General features: G+C 37.9%; 1 protein-coding gene across 1 annotated transcript in view; it reads left to right on the top strand.

Moving 5' to 3' along the window:
- Window positions 1-21,254, top strand: part of Ube2w (ubiquitin conjugating enzyme E2 W) — a 61,167-nt gene extending 39,913 nt beyond the window's left edge. The window contains exons 4-6 of the mRNA XM_042680715.1: window positions 7,306-7,461; window positions 13,473-13,548; window positions 18,728-21,254. Coding sequence (XP_042536649.1) covers window positions 7,306-7,461; window positions 13,473-13,548; window positions 18,728-18,741 — 246 coding nt within the window. The 3' untranslated portion in view covers window positions 18,742-21,254. The remainder of the gene's footprint in view (window positions 1-7,305; window positions 7,462-13,472; window positions 13,549-18,727) is intronic.
- The last annotated feature ends 627 nt before the right edge of the window (window positions 21,255-21,881 follow it).

Genomic DNA, 21,881 nt, shown 5'->3' with positions numbered 1-21,881 from the left:
AGTTTTTGCCAAAATTTTAAATTAAAATTTCAGTCTTTGGTCATTTATGTTAAATACTAATTTCAGACTACTTTTATTATGTACTATACATAATAAAATACCTGCTTTACTTTTTATTATAACAATGAACTCCCTGCTTGTATGCCAGCTTTTTGTTTCTGGTTTGGGTTTTTTTTTTCCCATTTATATGGTAATGAGGAATCAAACCCAGGGCCTCATGCTTACTAGGCAACCACTCTGCCACTAAAGCCAGACACATTTCTAGTCTCTGTATTCTAGTTTTTATACTTACCCATTAAGTGCTGTCATCTGCTTATAATTTTAACCAAGAAAACATTGCGTCATATTGTCCCTAGAGAGAAACCTTGGTATCTGAGCTTTCATAATTGTAGACTAGTTTATGGTTGTCCCACTTGGTTCCTCCCCTATCCTGTACCCTCTTTCACACTCCTATACGTTTCCTTGCCCTATCTTCTTGCTGGGGATTCAACTCATATCCTCGCTACATTCTCAGCAAGCTACCACTGAGTTATACTTCCCTTTGGTTGCTACAAATTTCAGATTGGCTACATTAGCCTGGCGTGTAGCATGTTTAAAAGCCTCTGCTTTTTTATTTAAGGATGGTTGAGATCTGATGGATTATTTATTTATTTATTTATTTTTGGGTCCGGTCATGGGGCCTGAACTCGGTCTGGGCACTGTCCCTCAGCTCTTCAGTTCAAGGCTAGCGCTCTACCACTTGAGCTACAGCGCCACTTCCGGCTTTTTTGTTTTTGCTTATGTGGTGCTGAGGAATCAAACCAAGGGCCTCATGCATGCAAGGCAAGCTCTCTACCACTGAGCCACCTTCCCAGCCCTGGGGCTGATGGATTTTTATTTCAATCTCTTGTGTTTCTGTCGTCTTGATTTCCAGCTCTTTTTTCCTATACATTGTCTGCTGTTTCAGCTATAGGTGTCTTTTTCCATTCATTTCTTTCTTCTTTAGATTTCCTTTTGGTTTGTGCATACTTTTTAGCTTTCAGGCTATATAAGTTTAACCATTTCTCTCCAAGAATGCTGGTTTCTTTTTGTGCTGTGAGTTGGCTATCAATGTATGTCATGATAACCTTTGCATTTGGCTGTATATTTTTCTTGGTGGTTGCTGATACACTTTATTATTTTTGCCAAAGAAGATCACTTCCAAGTTCTTTGGTACTTGCAGAGTACTGTTTCACTTCACATCTTGGTAAAGGGACCTTATTTGTGTGCGGCACTTAAAAAAAAATTGTGGCAAGGGAATAAATTATCCAGGAATTGCTTATGTTCAGAATGAAAATACCCTACTGGTCAGAGGGTTTTCTATAAGAAAAAGAATACTCCAAAAAATATTCATACTCTTTAAGATTTTTTTTTTTTTTTTGTCGGTCGTGGGACTTGAACTCTGGGCCTGGGTGCTGTCCCTCAGCTCTTCAGCTCAAGGCGAGCGCTCTACCACTTGAGCTACAGCGCCACTTCCGGTTTTCTGGTGGTTTATTGGAGATAGGAGTCTCACAGTCTCTCCTGCCCGGGCTGGCTTTGAACCGCGATCCTCAGATCTCAGCCTCCTGCGTAGCTAGGATTACAGGCGTGAGCCACCAGCGCCCGGCACTCTTTAAGATTTTTGTGAACTCCCATCCTAGATGTCTACCACATTGTACAAATACATACAACATCATAAACTATAGTTGATGCTTATAAACTTTTAGTGAAATACCACTTGTGGCAGGCTTAAAAAGTGGTGTTGCAAGACTGCTTACAGCTGCACTTTCTTATGTATAGCACTGATAGATTCTTGAGATATCAATGACCTTCTTAGAACATAGCCATTTAAAGGCAAAGCCTTTTCGGAGGATCTTCTGCAATTAGATTGACAAGTAATTCAATTTTTTTATTTTTGAAGCTTTACTTTAATTCTTAGTTTTATTTTAGCTTTTTAAAAGTGAGAATAGAGATGTTCAGCCAGAATTTAAGGTTTAAAAAATATATGCAGTCTTTTATTCATGGATAGGTAGGATCGATATTGTGAAAATGGCCATACTGCCAAAAATGACACTCAGATTCAATACAGCCCCCATCAAAATCCCAATGACATTCTTTACTGAGATAGAAAAAAATGATCCAAAAATTTATAGGGAACAACCAAAGACCTACAATAGTCAAAGCAATTCTGGGCAAAAAAAAAAAAAAAAGGAAATGTGGGAGGTATCACAATACCAGGTTTCAAACTCTGTTACAGAGCCATTAAAAAAAACCCAACACAGCTTGGTATTGACACAAAAATAGACCTGAAGAGATCAGTGGAACAGATTAGAAAACCCAGAAATAAAACCACAAACTTACCGTTACTTGATATTGACAAGGGAGCCAAGACATACAGTGTGAAAAAAAATAGCCTCTTCAACAGTTGATGTTGGGAAAACTGGGAGCCATATTCAGAAAACTAAGAGCGGATCCCTGCTTGTCACCATGCACTAACAGCAATTCAAAGTGGATCAGAGATCTCACCATCAGACCTGGCCATTAAAATAAAATAATGTCATTTGCAGAGAAATTGTTAGAACTAGAACAAGTCATATTAAATGAAGTAAACCAAGCTCAGAGTGACAAATGGCACATGTTCTCTTTGATATATGGAAGTTTAGATCTAAAATACATTAGTATATAACAAATTTCACAGGGTCCTAGATACTCACATACAGTGAGACCAAAAAAGGATAGTATAAGGAGTGAATTATAAAGGTGCAATACCTGATCACTTCTTCATATTTATATAAAATAATATACATACTGAAACCAACTCCAAAGATTCTGAATGCTTTACCTTGTATATAGTGTGTTCACATGCATATCTGTGGGAAGTTGAGAAGACAACACAGTTTCCAAAGAAGTGAAAAAATGCAGCAGTGGAGCTCACTGGACATTGATGAAAGTGAACTATACAACTGGTGGGTGGAGATAAGAGGGAGGGAAGGCGAGAGGATGAGGGAAACAGACACTGTACATAAGGAAATGTACTCATTAGCTGACTCATATGTAATTCCTCTGTATATCACCACTACAATAACACTGAATTGAGTTCTTAAAAAATACATGCTGGCTTTGAAAAGGCATGCTTTGAAAAAATTCTGCTTTTGTTTCCCTACAGTGTTTAGCCAAGAAAATGAGTCTCATATGTTAGTGTATTTAAAATGTTAGAAGCATCTAAACTATGTGAAAGACTTCTTTGCCAAAGCGTAATATTTGAAAAATTATTTATAGCTAGATTTTGTTTTTGGTCAGCCATGGGGCTTGAACTCCGGGCTTGGGTGGTGTCCCTGAGCTCTTTTGTTCAAGGCTAGTACTCTACCACGTTGAGTCACAGCACCACTCCCAGTTTTCTGGTGGTTAATTGGAGATGAGTCTTACAGACTTTCCTGCCCAGGCTATCTTTGGACCATGTTCCTCAGATTGCAGCCTCCTGCATCCTAGGATTGCAGGCGTGAGCCACCAGCACCTGGCTTGTAGTTAGATATTCCAAGTATCTATTAGAAGCATAGTTTATTCTCACTTCCCATAACACATTCCATATTAAACTTTGGTTATTACTCTGGCCATATACTGGTCATTCTTATTGACTCTTTTGTAATATAAAGAGAAAAAAAATGTATACTTGCAACAATACTAATCAGTTCCTGTTAAGGTATAATTTTTCTTACCTATTCTATATTTAGAAGGCTAAGAGACATACTTTTAAGTCTGTTTTGGGAAGTATTGATTTATATCTGTTGAGATATTCAGATCTCATTATGTCTTCTGAATCTGAAAATAGGACCTTTGATTTTTTTTTTTTTTTATTGTATCTATGATTTTTTTTTGTTGTCCTGGGACTCCTAGGTTCAAGTGAGCCTACCACTTCAGCCTGCTGAATGTGTATTAATTGTACCAGGAGTTTTCACCATGGTATTTCAGATGTGGATAAACTGTTTTGCTAAAAATAACCCTTTCTATTGCTTTCTCCTTCCTATCACTCTAACAACAGCTTTCATTAAGGTCCCTTCTGCCATCTTCATACATACATACATAGTTGCAGTATATCTTGAAATTATTCACTCTCCATCTTTCTTTTTCCGTCTCCTTCCCCTCACCCCCAAAGCAGTCCCATAGTTAGGATCATTTGTGGTTTCTTGTTTTCTGGGCAATTGGATTCCTGTATGGAAAATAATTAGGCCTATAATTTCTCATGGTTTTCCTATGGTATATTTAAAGTTTTAAGTCTTGAGTTCTTTGATCCATTTGGAATTGATTTTTGTACATGACAAGAGATAAGCTTAAGTTTCAATCTCTTGCAAGTAGATAATTAGGTGTTTGTTCATTTTGTTGTTGTTTTGTGCCAGTTCTGGGGCTTGAACTTAGGATCTGAGTACTGAGCTCGCTGCTGGGGCTTGAATTCAGGGTGCAGTCCTGAGCTTTTGTGCTCGAGGGTAGTGCTCTACCACTTGAGCCCTAGCTCTACTTTTGGCTTTTAGGTGGGTAATTGAAGATAGGAGTCTCAGGGACTTTCCTTGTAAAGCTAGCTTTGAACTCTGGTTCTCAGATTTCAGTCTCCTAGGTTGCTTTGATTGCAGGTGTGAGCCACTGCCTCCAGCTTAATAGCCAGTTTTTTGAGGAAGTTAACTGTTCTCCAATCTGTGCTGTTGCTCCTTTGTTGGAAATTAGATAACTGTAGTTAAGTGGTTTTCCTCCTGAGTTGTCTTCCTGTTCTGTTTCATTGGTCTTTGGCTCTGATTTTGTGCTGATTCTATGCTGTTTTGCTCTTTTTAAAAACTGTAGTACAGGGCTGGGAAGGTGGCTCAGTGGTAGAGCGCTTGCCTTGCATGCTTGAGGCCCTGGGTTTGATTCCTCAGCACCACATAAGCAGAAAAAAAAAAAGCTGGAAGTGGCGCTGTGGCTCAAGTGGTAGAGTGCTAGCCTTGAGCTGAAGAGCTGAGGGACAGCACCCAGGCCCAGAGTTCAGGCCCCACGACCGGACCCCAAAAAAAAAAAAACAAACAAAACTCTGTAGTACAATTTGAAGTTTGGTATAGTAATAACCCCAGCATTGCTATTTGCTCAGAATTGCCTTTGCTATTGGAGGTCTTTTATGCTTCCATATGAATTTTGGGGTTGACTTTCCTATTTCTGTGAAGAAAGAGATTGGAGGGGCTGGGGAGGTGGCTCAGTGGTAGAGCACTTGCCTTGCATTCCTGAGGCCCTGGGTTCGAGTCCTCAGCACCACATAAGCAAAAAGAAAAAATCCGGAAGTGGCGCTGTGGCTCAAGTGGTAGAGCGCTAGCCATGAGCTGAAGAGCTGAGGGACAGCACCCAGGCCCAGAGTTCAGACCCCATGACCGGACCAAAAAAAAAAAAGATTGGAAATTAAGTTATTGCATTATATTTGTAGAAGGCTTTTGTCAATGTGATCATTTATGATATTTTGACAATCCATGATCATGAGAGGTATTTTTCATCTTCTGGTGTTTTGGAATACTTTTTTCAAGATTTTATAGTTTTCATTGTAGAAATCTTTCAGTTCTTCTGTTTTCAGTTAATGACTAGGTATTTTATTGTTTTTGAGGCTCTTGGAATGAAATTGATTTCCTGCTTTCTTTCTCAGCCTCTTAATTACTGATATATAGAAATGCTACTGGGCTGGGAAAGTGGCTTTGTAGTAGAGTGTTTGCCTAGCTTTCATGAAGCCCTGGGTTTGATTCCTTAGCCCCACATAAACAGAAAAAGCTGGAAGAGGTGCTTGTGGCTCAAGTGGTAGAGTACTAGCCTTGAGCAAAAGAAGCTCAGGGACAGTGCCCAGGCCCTGAGTTCAAGCCCTAGGACTGGCGAAGAAAGAAAAGCTACTGGTTTTTTAAAAAAAAAAATCAGATCTTCAGTGATTTTTTTTAAATGGTATGATTAGGAATTAAGACTTTACTTGGAAGTGGCGCTGTGGCTCAAGTGGTAAAAATACTCGCCTTGAGCTGAAGAGCTCAGGGACAGCGCCCAGGCCCAGAGTTCAAGCCCCATGACCGACAAAAAAAAAAAAAGACTTTACTAAACTGTAGAGCAAATATATTATTACATCTCATTAAAATTTTATATAAAAATAGACAATTTCTCTTGGAAATTTCTCACTTGTAGAATGCTTGCCTAGCAGATACCTGGATTCATTCACTTTCCTTAGGGAAAGTGAATGAATGAATGAATGAATGAATGACTTGAAATAGCGTATAAGACTTCTGTTGTTGTTGGGTTTTTTTGGTGGGGGGATGGCTCTGATGCCTTAAATTCACTGTGCTTTTTTTGCTTAGAGCTAGTGCTCTATCACTTGAGCCACAGCTCCAATTCTTTCTGTTGGTGGTTAATTAGAGGTAAAATTTTCATGGACTTCCCTGCCTGGACTAGCGTTGAACTGCTAGCCTCAGATCTCAGCCTCCTGAGAGTTTGGGCATGAGCCACCAGTGCCTGGCTAAGACTTCTGGCTTTTGAGGCACTTTGAAGTAGGATATTTTTTCTTGTGCCTCTTTAGTTTTAGATAGATAAATTTGAGAAACACAAATATTGGAATATTTGTTGAATTATTAAGGCAGAAGACGAGAATAATAGATAAATTGCCATTCACAGCAGTGCTGAGGAAAAATGGAGAAAGGAAAAGCGGTGTTACAAGAATTGAATGAGAGGAAAGGCAGAGAAAAACATTAACTAATTGGAAGGCTCATTCAACCTTTTTTGTTTTTGTCTAGACATGTAAGTATTTGCTGATTAATAATCTCATAATGGATTATGATTTTAGAGGAGGTAGACTATTCAGCAGTCATTTCCTAATGTGTATAGCACCTTAGGTGCTAGTGTTATTGTAGGTGATAGGGTGATCCTGTAATTTGTATTATCTCAAAGATGAATTGTTTTGTTTGGAATTTTAGTGTACTGTATTTTTATATGCAGAGCAATGAATAGAATTGGAAACATTCTTATAAATGTAGTTTGCTTTTTTACTAGTGAAAATTACGTAATTTTAGAAAAATTAAAGGGTATTTGTGAAAAGTAGTTGGAAATTTAAAGTAATTTAGGTTTTCTTATAACATAGGTTTTCATAAGTGAAAATATTACTGAGTTAATGAGGATTGACAAATAAGTAGTTGCATATCTTATTTCTGAAATCAAGTTTAGTTTGTTTTTATTTTGCCTAAAATATCAGAACTTGTTATATGTAGAGGATATTGTAGTTTTTAGTATTAGAGAATATTCAAGTGTTAATGGAATTTTATTCTTTCATAGGTCATGTTTACTGGTGAAAATATTCCCATTCACCCTCATGTTTATAGCAATGGTCATATCTGTTTATCCATTCTAACAGAAGACTGGTCCCCAGCGCTCTCAGTCCAGTCCGTTTGTCTTAGCATTATTAGCATGCTTTCCAGCTGCAAAGAAAAGGTAGGACTTTTCAGAATTATTCCAAGTAATGTCTCTTCTTTCAGTTTAGGTAGGTTAACAATTTTAATATATAATTATTTTTATTTGAAAAGGGATTTGTCTTTTTGTTTATTATAGCAAATGTCATGTTTAGTAATAATTTGGAAAGCTACTTTTATATATCTCTTATTCCAAATATTTTTATGTTAATTAATGGCTCAGAAAAAGATTGCACCTCAGGATATAGTGAAGACACTTGTACACCCATGTTCATTGCTGTAAAACAGCTCACATGCCCTTCAATGGATGAATGGGTCAAGAAAATGTCATGTAATACACACACACAAATGGAATTTTACTCATTAAGAAGAATAATATTATGTTATTTTCAAGGAAATGAATAGGCATGGAAAAAAATTACATTACGAGAAATAAGGCTGATGCCGGTGGCTCACACCCATAATCTTAGCGACTCAGGAGGCTGAGGTCTGAGGATCGAGGTTCAGAGCCAGCCTGGGCAGGAAAGTTCATGAGACTCATTTCCAATTGACTGCCAGAAAACCAGTAGTGGAGCCTATGGCTCAAAGTGGTAAAGCACTAACTAGCCTTGAGCATAGGCTCAGGGACAGCACCTGAGTTGAAGTCCTACTGCCAACAAGAAAGAAAGAAAAAAGAAAAGAAGTAGGCTCAAGCTGAGCACCAGAGGCTCACACCTAGCTACTCAGGAGTCTGAGATCTGAGGGTTGTGGTTCAAAGCCAGCCTGGGCAGGAAAGTCCATCAGAGTCTTATTTCCAATAAACCACCAGGAATCTAGAAGTGGCTCTATGGCTCAAGTGATAGAGCACTTGGCTTGAGCTGAAGAACTGAGGGACAATTCCCATGCTCACCAAAAAAAAAAAAAAAGAAAAAAAAGAAATAAGTAGGCTCAAGAAAGATGAAGAACACATGTTTTCATTCAGATGTTGAAGAAATTAAATCTAAATTATAAATGTATATAAACATACACATATGTACACACACAAACATTTTAGGTGAGGTATAACGTGTGTGGGAGGAATCCAATGGTGTAAATTCATTGAACAACCAACTTTAACAAAATAAATGCCAGGAAGCTGGAATGTGGTAGGGTGGGGGAGGTGTCAAGCAAGGGGAAGGTGGAAGCAGATGAATGAAGAGAGGAGGGTGGACTAACGTAGTCATAATATTCCAGCCTTAATGTAACGTGCAGATGGAACCAGGTAACTTGAGGGGATGGGTGGGATTGGTCAGATGGGAGAAGAATGAGGAAGGATGTAACATTGATCAAGATGCCTTGTACTTAACAAACTGACATGTTGAACTTAAAACCCCTTTTATAACTACTTAAAGATTATTGTTTAAAAAGAAAACTTGTTACATACACACACATTTTTTTTTTTTTTGGGTCTGGTTGTACAGCCTGAACTGTGGGCCTGGGCACTGTCCTTAGCTTTTCAGCTCAAGGCTAGAGCTCTACCACTTGAGCTACAGGGCCACTTCCGGCCTTTTCTGCTTATGTAGTACTCTAAGGAATCGAACCCAGGGCTTCATCCATGCAAGGCAAGCACTCTACCACTGAGCCACCTTCCCAGCCCTTGTTACATACTTTTTAATTTTTTTTTACTCCTTTTGTTGTTGTTGTTTTTTGCTCTTCCTGGGGCTTGAACTCAGCCTGGATGCTGTTGCTGAGCCTTCTTGTGCTCAAAGCTAGTATGCTAACACTTGAGCTACAGTGCCACTTCCAGCTTTTTCTGAGTAGTTTATTGGACATAAGAGCACAGACTTTTCTACTGGGGCTGTCTTCAAACCATGATCCTCAGATCTCAGCTTCCTGAGAAGCTAGGATTATAGGATTGAGCCACTGTCACCTGGTATACCCCCCCCCTTTTTTTTTTTGTCAGTGATAGGGCTTGAACTCTGGGCTTGGGCTCTGTCCCTGTGCTCTTCAGCTCAAGGCGAGTGTTGTACTGCTTGAGCCATGGCACCACTTCTGGTTATCTAGTGGTTTATTGGAGATAAAGAGTCTCACCAACTTTCCTGCTTGGGCTGGCTTTGAATCGTGATCCTCAGATCTCAGCCCCCTGAGTAACTAGGATTACTGGCGTGAGCCACCAGTACCTGGCACACCTGTTCTTTTAATCTGAACTTTAGTTTCATAAACGTGAGCAAGGAAAAAGTGTACAAGAAATTCTTATTTCTGGATGTTACAGTGGGAGCCCAAGAATAAGCATCCTAGTTCCTTCTCCCTCTTTGCCAGCCCTCATCCTATGGGCTGCTTTTAGGGCATTCACCAGCAGCAAGAGCTTTCCTATCCTAATGCATAGGTTGAAGGGGAAAGACTGTTTACCAGTAGAGTTTTCAGGGCTTTTCTGCGTGTTGTTTGAAATCCACAGATTGTGTATCTAATGGAAATGAGGGAAAAGAGCAGAATGAAAATCACGAGTTGAAGATACTTTTAAAATAGGAAGTATGGACACGTACACACACACACACGTTTAGTACTTTCTCTTCATAGTTTTCTGTGTGTGTGTGTGTGTGTGTGTGTGTGTGTGTGTGTGTGTGTGTGTTGTGTTGTTCGTTTTTATGCAAATACTGGGGCTCAAACTCAGGGCCCAGGTACTGTTCCTTAGCTTATTTTACTCAAAGTTGGTGTTCTACCATTGAACCACAGCTTTATTTCCAGCTTTTTGGTATTATTGGAGTGTTACAGACTTTCCTGCTTGGTCTGCTTTGAATCATGATCTCTACTCATAGCTCGATCTCATAGCTCAGCCTTTTGAATGGCTAGGATAACAGGTGTGAAACCCTGACACCTGGTTCATAGTTAGTTCACTTTTAAATGATTACTTAGAGTCTAAAATACTTTTTTTTTTTTTTTGGTGCTGGTCTTGGGGCTTGAACTCAAGGCCTGGGCAAGGTCTCTTAGCCTGTTCACTCAAAGGCTAGCACTGTACTACTTGAGCTAGAGTTCCACTTCTGCTTTTTAGTGGTTAATTGGAGATAAGAGTTTCATGGACTTTCCTGCCTGGACTGGCTTGGAACCATGAACTTCACATCTGTCTTCTGATTACCTAGGATTATAGGCATGAACTGCCACTGAATCTGAAATACTCTTAAGCCACTGTTTTTTTTTGTTTTTTGTTTTTGTTTTTTTTTGGGGGTCCGGTCGTGGGGCCTGAACTCTGGGCCTGGGCACTGTCCATTCAGCTCTTCAGCTCAAGGCTAGTACTCTACCACTTGAGCCACAGTGCCACTTCTGGCTTTTTTCTTTTTGCTTATGTGGTGCTGAGGAATCGAACCCAGGGCCTCATGCATGCAAGGCAAGCGCTCTACCACTGAGCCACCTTCCCAGCCCCTTAAGCCACTGTTTTACCCAAAATTTCTTAAAATACTAGAGGCTTCTTGGTATTTGCTTTAAAAACAACAACAAAAAATTATTTGTTCAATAATAAGCATGGGGAATGAGTTAAACTGAGTGTTTCAGAATGAAGAGTTCTTAGTACCCAGTTTTTATCTACCATATAAGAACAAAAAAGGCTAACAATTTAACTGTGATACACTATAAATGAGAAAATACTATCTCTTTTAAGGAATATTAAAAAGTATAAAATTGGGAACTGGGAAGTTGGCTTAGTGGTAGAGTGCTTGCCTCGCATGCATGAGGCCCTGGGTTCGATTCCTCAGCATCACATAAGCAGAAAAAAGCCTGAAGTGGCTCTGTGGTACAGCTCTAGCCTTGGGCTGAAGAGCTGAGGGACAGCGCCCAGGCCCAGAGTTCAGGCCCCATGACCGACAAAAAAAAAAAAAAGGTATAAAAATGTAGAGAAAGTGAGGTACGTATGTATAATATATCATTTTTTAACTTCAGCTTCCTCTTTGTTGTGGATTTTTTCTAATCTGTACTATAAACATAAAATTGAACTTTTGTTTAAGCCTAAGGGCTTACTCATTTGTTTCTTCATATTTGTTGCTTCTCATCATACTTGTCCTATACATACACTTTGAACTTTTATATGTGAGACAGAGCTATATATCAGGGCTTCTATTTTCCTATTAAGCGTATTAGTGAGACAGTAACTACAAGATTTAATAAGAACAGTAAGAGATGATCATTAATGATATCTGCACATGGCTCTTGCGTATGTTTTATGATGGCTAGCTTTTGTTTATATTTACATGTTAATGATTTAATGGTATATTTAATTCCTTTGTCTACCCCTTCTGTGTGCCTCATATTCTAGTTTGGCTGTTACTGGTGTTTCTTGCACACTTGATATGAGAATCATTCTATTGAAATTGGTGATAAACTGTTTTTATTAGAAACACTTTAATATGTTGACTAAGATGATATAGTCTTTAAGCCAATTTCTTGAGAAATACAGTAAAATTCAAACACTTTTTGGGTATTTGACATTTTTACTTTGTTAGGTTACAAAGATGAAAAGGAATGAAGTATTCAGGCTTATGATTTGCTCATTTTAATTTTTTAGGAATATCTCATATGTCAGCAGAGTAAATATTAGTCATTGTGTAAGATCTTGTACTCTAGTGTTCTTTTTTATTAAAAGAAATTATCATTAGCTGGGCACTGGTGGCTCATGCCTGTAATCTTAGCTACTCAGGAGGCTGAGATCTGAGGATCACGGTTCAAAGCCAGCCTGAGCAGGAAACTCCGTGAGACTCTTTTTTTTTTTTTTTTTTGGTCCGGTCGTGGGGCCTGAACTCTGGGCCTGGGCGCTGTCCCTCAGCTCTTCAGCTCAAGGCTAGCGCTCCACCACTTGAGCCACAGCACCACTTCTGGCTTTTTTCTTTTTGCTTATGTGGTTCTGAGGAATCGAACCCAGGGCCTCAGGCATGCAAGGCAAGTGCTCTACCACTGAGCCAACTTCCCAGCCCTCCGTGAGACTCTTATCTCCAATAAACCACTAGAAAATCGGAAGTGGCGCTGTGGCTCAAGTGGTAGAGCGCTTGCCTTGAGCTGTAGAGCTGAGGGACAGCGCCCAGGCCCAGAGTTTAAGCTCCACAACTGACAAAAAAAAAGAAAATTATCATTAATGCTACCTTAGCTAAGATGATAATTATGTATATGAAGGTCTTTAGAAGTACCAATCAGAATGACTGCTTTCCCTCCTATTGGATGGTTCCTCTCAACAGTACTTTCTCATAGGATGGCCATCCTGAAATGATAGCCCTTCTGACTAGCCTCACATCAGGAAGGTTTCCCTAAATCTCTTACCTTCATTAATTTAACAACTAAATCCGAATACTATGAAACATTGAAGATTAGGGAAAAATCAAGTTGTTGGGAAAGTTGACAAAGGGAGACTTATAGCTGAGCATATCTATCATATGATCTATAAAGCTTAGTAGCTTTAATGTAAATTTAATATGTTTCCTCCTCTTTATAGAAAGTTACTTGTTTCTTGTGTCTGGTTAGTATCTTAACAGTGCTCGGCAAAGATTTGTACCATAATCTGTCTTCAGGGTTTCTGGCATCACTATTTCCATTGTAGTTCTCATGCATAGCTGCTGTACTTAACTGTTCTAGTCAGGGTATACGAATAACAGAAAGACCAGTGTATGGTAGAATGCTGATACATATTTTTCCTCTTGCATTATTTTCTGTTTCCTTGGTAATACTGTATAATAAAGTAATAAACCTGTTTAGAGGTTAGGTAGGCTTTTCTGTTTTAATTAAGAGGGAGACAATTAGGGGGAGACAAACTGTAAAGAGTTGGGCTTTCATAACTCTTACCTCCCTTTAGTTGATAATCATTCTCTATTGATCACCCCTAGAACTTAACCCAAAACTCCTGCCCCTACCACATCTCTTTGGAAAAAAAAAAAAATCTTGGTGTCAACAGTTTACATTTCCCAAAGTAGATTTATAAGCTTTTATTCTTGCAGTTAGCCATTGTTTTTATAAATTGTGTAATTATTTTAAGCTTTTATTAAATCATTTCTCCATATTCTATTTTAGAATGTAGCTGTTTAAATTCTTCTTTTGTTTCAGAGACGACCACCAGATAATTCTTTTTATGTGCGAACATGTAACAAGAATCCAAAGAAAACAAAATGGTGGTATCATGGTAAGAAGTTTTAATTTGGAATGAAAAATCTTTTGTACTTTGATTTGAAAGATTGTATTTCCTAAAACTTGGGAAAATAACTGCTATATTTTTGTAACATGGAGAACATTCTTTAAAATATTGCAAGATATTTTTTGGAGAAGTTACACTAGATTTTTTTTTTTGTGGGACAAACAAAATAGCTACTATACAAGTAAAATCTAACATTAACATTCTAACATCTTTTTATTATAAAAAGAAAAATAATGTCTAGATTAAAACAAAAAGCTAAAATAAAATATGGGCTCTTGAGAAACCTGGCATTTGAAGGAAGACGTTTTGATTCCTTGTGTACTCATGTAGTTCCCATAGTTGGAGGAAGGGTAGGATGCATTGTTACAGGTGCCTCAAAACTTCTCTGATTCTAGTATTACCCTTCAAAAAAATATGAGGTTCTGGGTTGGGAATGTGGCTTAGTGGTAGAGTGCTTGCCTAGCATGCATGGAGCCCTGGGTTTGATTCCTCAGTATCACATAAACAGAAAAAGCCAGAAGTGACACCATGGCTAAGTATTAATTAGAGTGCTAGTCTTGAGCAAAAAGAAGCTCAGGGACAGTGTGCAGGCCCTTAGTTCAAGCCCTAGGACTGGCAAAAAAAAATGAAGTTCTATAAAATTTATCTTTATGAATAAATTATCCTTTTTTGGTCAGTACTGGGCATGGAGCTCAGGACCTCAAGTGCTCTATGTAACTTGAGCTATATTCCCAGACTTTTTGTTGTTGGTGGTTGTAGGGCTTGAACTCTGGGTCTGGGCGCTCGCTGTCGCTCAGCTCTTCAGCTTGAGGCAAACGCTCTACCACTTAAACCACAGCGCCACTTCCCATTTTCTGGTGGTTAATTGGAGATGAGAGTCTCACTGACTTTTTTGCCCAAGCTGGCTTTGAACTGTGATCCTCAGATCTCAGCCTCCTGAGTAGCTAGGATTACAGGTATGAGCCATTGACACCTAGCGTTTTTTTGTTTTTGTTTTTTTTAAGATAGGTTCTCATTTGCTTTGCCTAGCTTGGTCTCATACTCTCTAGTTTCCTATTTTTGCCTCATGAGTAGCTGGGATTATAGAATTAACCACTACACCCAGCTCATAAATGAAATACTTTTTAAAAAAAAATTAGCTTACATTAGTAATATAGAAGATATTTCATTGTGAGATCCACACATATATTTACAATATGTTCCAGTTAATCTTACCACCTCTTAGATCACTGTCCCTTCAAATGAGGTACATTTAATGATTTAAAACTTGTTTTCTTACAAACAAAAAGTTTAGACTGGTTGCCAGTGGTGCTGAAATACAGAGGATTATGGTTTGAAGTTAGCTGAGGAAGAAAAGTCTGCAAGACTCCATCCCCAAAATAACCAGCAAAAAGCAGGGCTGGAGAAATTGATCAGGTGATAGAATGGCAGCCAAGCAAGCAGTCTAAGCAAGTATGAGGCTTTGAGTTCAAATCCTAGAGTCAGCCAAGGCTTATGTCCTTATGTTCAGGTAGTGGTGAGCCTATTATTTTTGTTTCAGAAAAATGATCACTAAGCACCTGTTCCCTTTTTAGCATACAGTTTCCAAGAAATATGAACTCTTGCTGTTTCTTTTATTTTTTTTTTGCTATTAATACTGTCTTTGAGGTAGAATTTTAACTAGGCTAAGTGATTGTTCCTCCACAGCCTCTGAAGTAGCATGCCACCATGCCCAACAGACTATTTAACATCATCTAGTTTTCAAAGGATTATAAAAACAGTTTCCATGTGTGACCTGCAAAGTTAATCATAAAGATAAGAGATTCAGGACTGGAGCACCTGCTTAGTATGCACAAGGGCCTAGGCTTATTCCTCAGCAAAGCCTCTCCCTCCCACACCCGCCCTCTTAGAAAAGCTTTAACTATTTTTTGTCTTTTTGTAGTGCTGAGAGATCTGATCTAACCTAGAGCCAAGTACACGCTAGGCAAGCACTTAGCCACTGAGCCATGTCCTTAGCCTTGGAATTCAGTAAATTTAGTGAAACATGTAGCATTCAATTTCAAGAAACTAGAATTCTAAGTTTCAGATAGACTGTTTTGTGGTCCTCCTGTGTGTTGCTAACCAACAGAATTGGGTCAAGGTGGGTCAGTGTGTCAGGCGCAAACAGAGAGGCAAGAGAAGGTTTGATTTACAGAGAATATGTATACTCTCAAAGGTGCTTCCTGGAGGCAAGGTAGAGATACAGAAATAACAAGACTGAAATTCAGTTCATCTCTAATCTCCTAATTTTATAAGAGAAGTCAGATGACAAACCAAAGTTGAGCTGCCAGATACCAGAGTTGTGTTCTTGGAAAAAAAGCTTCTCAGCTCAAACTCATTTCCACCAAATTATTATTTAAACTTCCTTAAAAAACCTACTGCCTCTGGCTGGGAATGTGGGTCAGTGGTAGAATGTTTGCCTAGCATGCATGAAGCCCTGGGTTTGATTCCTGACTATCACAAACACAGAAAAAACTACAAGTAGTGCTATGGCTCAAGTGGTAGTGTTAGCCTTGAGCTAACCCCCCCCCCCCAAAAAAAAAAAAAAAAAAAAGCCTGCTACCTCATTGAACTCATGGGTGGACACAGGAGAGAGGGACTGGGAGAGACTGAGGGAACAGACTATCAATGTTTTCCAGCTCTTTTTTTTCTTGTTGGTTATGGGCTTGAACTCAGAACCTGGGCATTGTCCCTCTTTTGATCAACACTATTGCTCTATCATTTTGAGCCACAGCTCCACTTCTGGTTTTCTGGTGGTTAATTTGAGATAAGAATCTCACGAACTTTCCTGCCTGGGCTGGCTTTGAACCTGGATCCTCAGATCTCAGTGGCCTGAGTAGCTAGGATTACAACAGGTATAAGCTACATTGCCCAGTTCCAGAATTCTTAGTTTCCATTCACTGAAGAATTGAGGTCTTATATGTATTAGGATGAAAATTAGTGTTGCCAGTTAAGGCAGAGGTCCATATTCTTTAAAAAATATCAGTTGTGGGGCTGGGAAGGTGGCTCAGTGGTAGAGTGCTTGCTTTGCATGCATGAGGCCCTGGGTTTGATTCCTCAGCACCACATAAGCAGAAAAAGCAGGAAGTGGCTCTGTGGCTCAAGGGGTAGAGCACTAGCCTTGAGCTGAAGAGCTGAGGGGCAGTGCCCAGGCCCAGAGTTCAGGCCCACGACCAAAAACAAAACAAAAAAAGTACAAGGTTGCCGGGTGCCCGTGGCTCACACTTGTAATCCTAGCTACTCGGGAGGCTGAGATCTGAGGATTACAGCTCAAAGCCAGCCCTGGCAGGAAAGTTTGTGAAACTCTTATCTCCAATAAACCACCAGAAAACTGGAAGTGGCACTGTGACTCAAGTGGTAGAGTGCTAGCCTTGAGCTGAAGAGGTGAGGGACAGCACTCAGGTCCAGAGTTCAAGCCCCACAACTGACAAAATAAAATAAAAAAGTACAAAGTATCTTTTGTTACATTATAAAAAATATTATGAAGAAGTATAAATATATTGTTGGTTTATTTTGCTGGGAATCAAATCCAGGGCATTTGCTATTCATATAGCTACAGGCCAAGCCATTGGTTTTGTTTTTGAGATGGGATTTTGCTGTATAGCTCTGTCCAGTCTGTCCAATCTTGAAGGTGGTAGGTGATCCAGTCTAGCCTCTCATTCAAGACCTCCCTGTTTCAGCTTCCCAAGTGCTGTGTTACAGACATTCATCACTGCTGACTAGACTATCACTGAACAACTACATTCTGAACCTTAGATAAATGTTTTTGTATCTGATACTGAAATTTGAACCCATGGCTTTACACATGCTAGGAAAAAACTGCTGCTGAGTTGTATCCCTACCTCCTGACTTATTTTCAAAGTCTAGTCTGTTTTCTCTAAATTATAGGAGCATGAAATCTTTGTTTCTCCAGCCATTAGACTCTACTGTGATGTTATGGGTTTTGTTTTTATTTTTGTTTGTTTTGTGGGTAGGAGTGTGTGTGTGTGTGTGTGTGTATGGTTTTTTTTCAGTTTTTATTTTTTGTTTTTTGTCAGTTGTGGGGCTTTTACTGGCCTGGGTGTTGTTCCTAAACTTTTTCCACTCAAGGCTAGCACTCTACACTTTGAGCCACAGCGCCACTTCAGTTTTCTGGTGGTTCTTTGGAGATAAGAGTCACACTGCCTTTCCTGCCCAGGTTGGCTTTGAACCATGATCCTCAGATTCAGCCTCCTGAGTAGCTAGGATTACAGGTGTGAGCCACTGGCACCTGATAATTTTACTGAGTTTTGCTCATCATTTGGTTTCTTTTAGTCTTGGGAATTTTATTAGCAGTATATCAGTTCTTCCATGGAACAGTAATTTTTTTCTGAAGAATAGTCTTCCAAGATAGAGAAATGCTTTAAATTTGTTTTGTAAAATATTTCTTTATTTTTGTTAGTTATTAGGGCTTGAAGTCAGGGTCTGAGCCTGTCTCTGAGCTTCTTTGCTCAAGGCTAGCACTCTACCACTTAAGCCACACCTCAACTTCTGCTTTTTGTTTTCTGTTTTTTTGTTTGGTTGTTTGGACTTTCCTGCCTGGGATGGCTCAGATTTCAACCTCCTGATTCACTAGGATTATAGGCATGAGCTACCGATGCCTGGCTGAAATAAATTTTGTACTAAAAGTTGTCTGTGACATACAGTGTGTTTAAGCTACCAGAAAGTATAAGTAATTTGGTGGGATTTTTAAGTGACTTGTGCACATATATTTATACTTGTTGAAATTGATACATTGAATTAAGACTCCTTTGTACAACTTAAAAATAATAAAAATTAAAATTTTCCAAAAGAAAACTTAGACTAGCAATCAGTTTTAAAATCAAATTTCATTGTTGAAGGTGTGTTACATTACAGTCTAATGAGCTGCCATATTACTTTGTGTTAAATAGCATGGCAATGATGGTTGTAAGTTTACTTCCTACTCCTTACAATTTTAAAGTGTTGTTCATAAGAGAATTCTCTGGTTATAATATGAATTGGACTTTTTATTTTCAAGGATTGGGGAGCCAAGTCAGATAAGTCAACCATGTTCTTGCTACTTGAAATTATTTCTACATTAGACTAACTTGTAGATTTAATTTAAGCATACCTGATGTTTAAACTTATCTTTTTTCTCATTCTCTTAAAGATGATACTTGTTGATGCCACTGTTGTCGTCATCCTCCTAGCAGAAGATAGTCCTACTGAGAAAAATGAGCACTTTGATCATTCAGTCTTTGAACTTTAACATTTGACTGGAAGTGACCTATAGGCAATGAAGACTACTTCCTTTTACTGCATTTTTACTCGTGTGCATTCTGGGCGCATGTTGATCGCTGGTTCAGTCCAGGCAACTGACATGCTTTTATTAGTCATACAGTATTAATGCAGGTGTCAGGAAATGTCAAATATAATTCCATTTTTTTTTATTTTATTTTTTTAAGCTTTTGGAACAGTTCCAGGTCCTCATGTATTGTGCAATAACAATGACTTCCCTGGTGGTTTGGGGACGTTCATTGCCGGCAATGGACGTTTGTAACAGGAAACGTTTTCATTAATTCCTGCCGCTCCGTCATTAATGCATGATAGGGCCTATGAAATGAATTTATCGGTTATAGTGGGAGTATAATAAATAAAGTGAGGGATCCAGCATTGCTTTGAAAGTTTCACCCCAACTGTTTATATTTGGATTCTATGCACTGTGATCCTAATAACATGCGTCTTTAAAGGACTATAATGAACGATCATTGCGTATTTATTTAATTGTTTATATCTGCTGTCAAATTGTTTTGACATGGAAGGCTTTCAAATAACATTGGCAGAGAGGTACAATATGTTATCCCTATGGTGAAAATAAATTCATTTGTTGTAAATAGTTCCTCAGTCTCTGGAGTCAAGGAATGGAAAATATAGGGTTTAATCAAGGCTTTACTTGGGAAGTAAGGAAGCTGCCAGTGATGGTTAAATTGCTGCAGTCCATCCTTTGGGCTTGTTATTTGTATATTAAAGATTTTTTTTCCAAGTAGATTATGCTGTTACTTCTTGCTAGCCATCAGCATGAGCCCTACTGCCTAAACACTATTTGATTTATTTATGTTTGGAACATCCTAAACATTTTTGTTTGCGATCTTGTTTCTTTTTGTTATGTTTTACGTCAAATTTGAATGTTATAATTACCTTAATTGAAAAACTTTTGTCACATTTTTTTCCTTGTAAATTTTCTTGTCCTTCAATCCTGTACCCTAAAATAAGAAATACACTTTTTGACAGAGGCTTAATGTTTTAACAAAATGTGTGGACATTTTTATTTTAAGATTTGGGCAAAAGTACACTATAAAATGGTATGCTTGCTTATTTGTCTCACACAATCATAGTTTTTCCTGGAGGGATTTTTGTTTTGTTTTCTTGTTAGTGAAAAGACTTTGCTCACAGCTAGGTAAGGTTTTTCTATATTTTAAAAAAAATTGTTGAAAAGTCCCATTCTCAGTACATGTAAGTTAGTGATACTGCAACTAGGTTCTCTTTTTAAAAAGCAATTGATGTATTTTATAAATTACCTTTTCACATATGCAAAAATCTGTTTTTACTACAGTGTTATTTTTACTAATGCCTTATTGTTGCACTCTTTGAAGTATCCTGCAGTGAATATATTAATCAGTATGGGCTTAAACATAAAAGCCAATTGGCTGAAAGATTTGAAATATGTACCCCAGTAAAACCATCCAATAAGCAGTTGATAAAGAATCTTGAAAAAATTGTTTTTAATCTCTGTGTAGATGACATTTTGTAGCTTTGTACATGTTGTTAATTAAGGGCATATAATTTTACATACAAAGTATGATTGCTGAACTCAGGGGTGGGTAGACTTCAAAAATTTATGTCTGTCATAGAAATAACTAGAAAAAGATATTAAAATCATGGCCAGCCACCAAATTATGGAGACTGTTTATACTGCTAAATAGCAACTACCACTTTTAAAATTTTTAAGTATTTTTGTTCTATCGTGGCTAGATAGTCATAATTCTTACAGTGATCAATTTTATTAGCTGGCCTATTCAACCTGGTTAGAAAAAAAAAACTTTGAATTATTCTGAGTTTTTAAACTGCTTTTAATACAAAAATTACAGCTGTATATTATGTATTTTCATATTTTACATAACTACCCTAATCTACTGATTGACTTGATCTCTTTTCCATTGGGGGAGGGATATAGGGAAGTCACTCTCCATCTTGCTGGTCCTCTTACTAAAGTCCTTTTATGAAGAAATGACCTTTCACCAAAGGAATTAAGATACTAGGTCAAAGATGAACAATGCTACACTATATTGATGAATAGGTCATGTTGTACCTTAGTCAAGTTTTTTATAATAGCATTTTTACATACCTCTCTCTAAATATAGATACCACAAAATGAAATGGAGGGGGAAAGTAGAAAACCAAATACTTTTGGTGTGTTATGGTTCAAAGAGAAAAGCAAAAAGATGAAAAAATTTAGGAACACCAACCATTTAAATTTCATGATCAAGTTAACATTGCTCCCTTGAATTTAAGAGTGATTGGAAACTCTTTTGTTTGCACTTAGATTTAATCATTTTATATGTAAGCTACTTAATTGAAAGTCATAGGACATTTATCTTAGTCATTCTATTAAGGGGTAAGTAAGGGCTTTGTAATAAAAGAAAAATATTTCACTATAGTTTATTGTTTGAAAACAATCAAAATACCAAGAAATTCACATAGACATATGCTTTTCTCTGCATTCCTTCCACGAGCACTAGGCCTACAGAATTATACATTCATACTTAGTTGTGTTATTTTTCCTCCCTCCTTCAGTCCATCAATCCCTTCTCTCCTTCCCTCCCTCCCTTCCTTTTATTTATTTTAGGCCATTCTTCTGGTTTGCCAATTTTGCTAAGATTGTAAGTCAGTTTTTTATTTATGCATGCTTAGATCATGAACTTGGTGCCCTTTCAAAAAGTTTTTATCAGAAACTTAATGCCATAAGTTTTAAGAAGAAAGATTTCTGTTTAAGGGAAATTAAAAATAAATTTTATGGCTATTTAGGAATTATAGTTTATTTCTAATAAACTTGTAATATGTACATTTTCATTTAGTCAGTAGGAAATAAAGTATTTTTAATCACCAGAAGAAAGTGCTGGAAATAGCTTTTATGTAGTCAACAGCAGTTCAACTGGACAACGAGCTAATCCTCCTTTTGAGTAGGTACATAAATACCTGTTAAACGATAACTACCTGAGTTTATTGCTTTTTTTCCTTCTAAGTCTTAAATACACAATCATTAG

Source organism: Dipodomys spectabilis, unplaced genomic scaffold (genome assembly GCF_019054845.1).
Source record: "Dipodomys spectabilis isolate Male_0828 unplaced genomic scaffold, ASM1905484v1 ptg000063l, whole genome shotgun sequence".
Lineage (NCBI taxonomy): Eukaryota > Metazoa > Chordata > Mammalia > Rodentia > Heteromyidae > Dipodomys > Dipodomys spectabilis.
The sequence above is the reverse complement of the archived record's forward strand: the minus strand, read 5'-3'. Positions and strand labels throughout refer to the sequence as shown.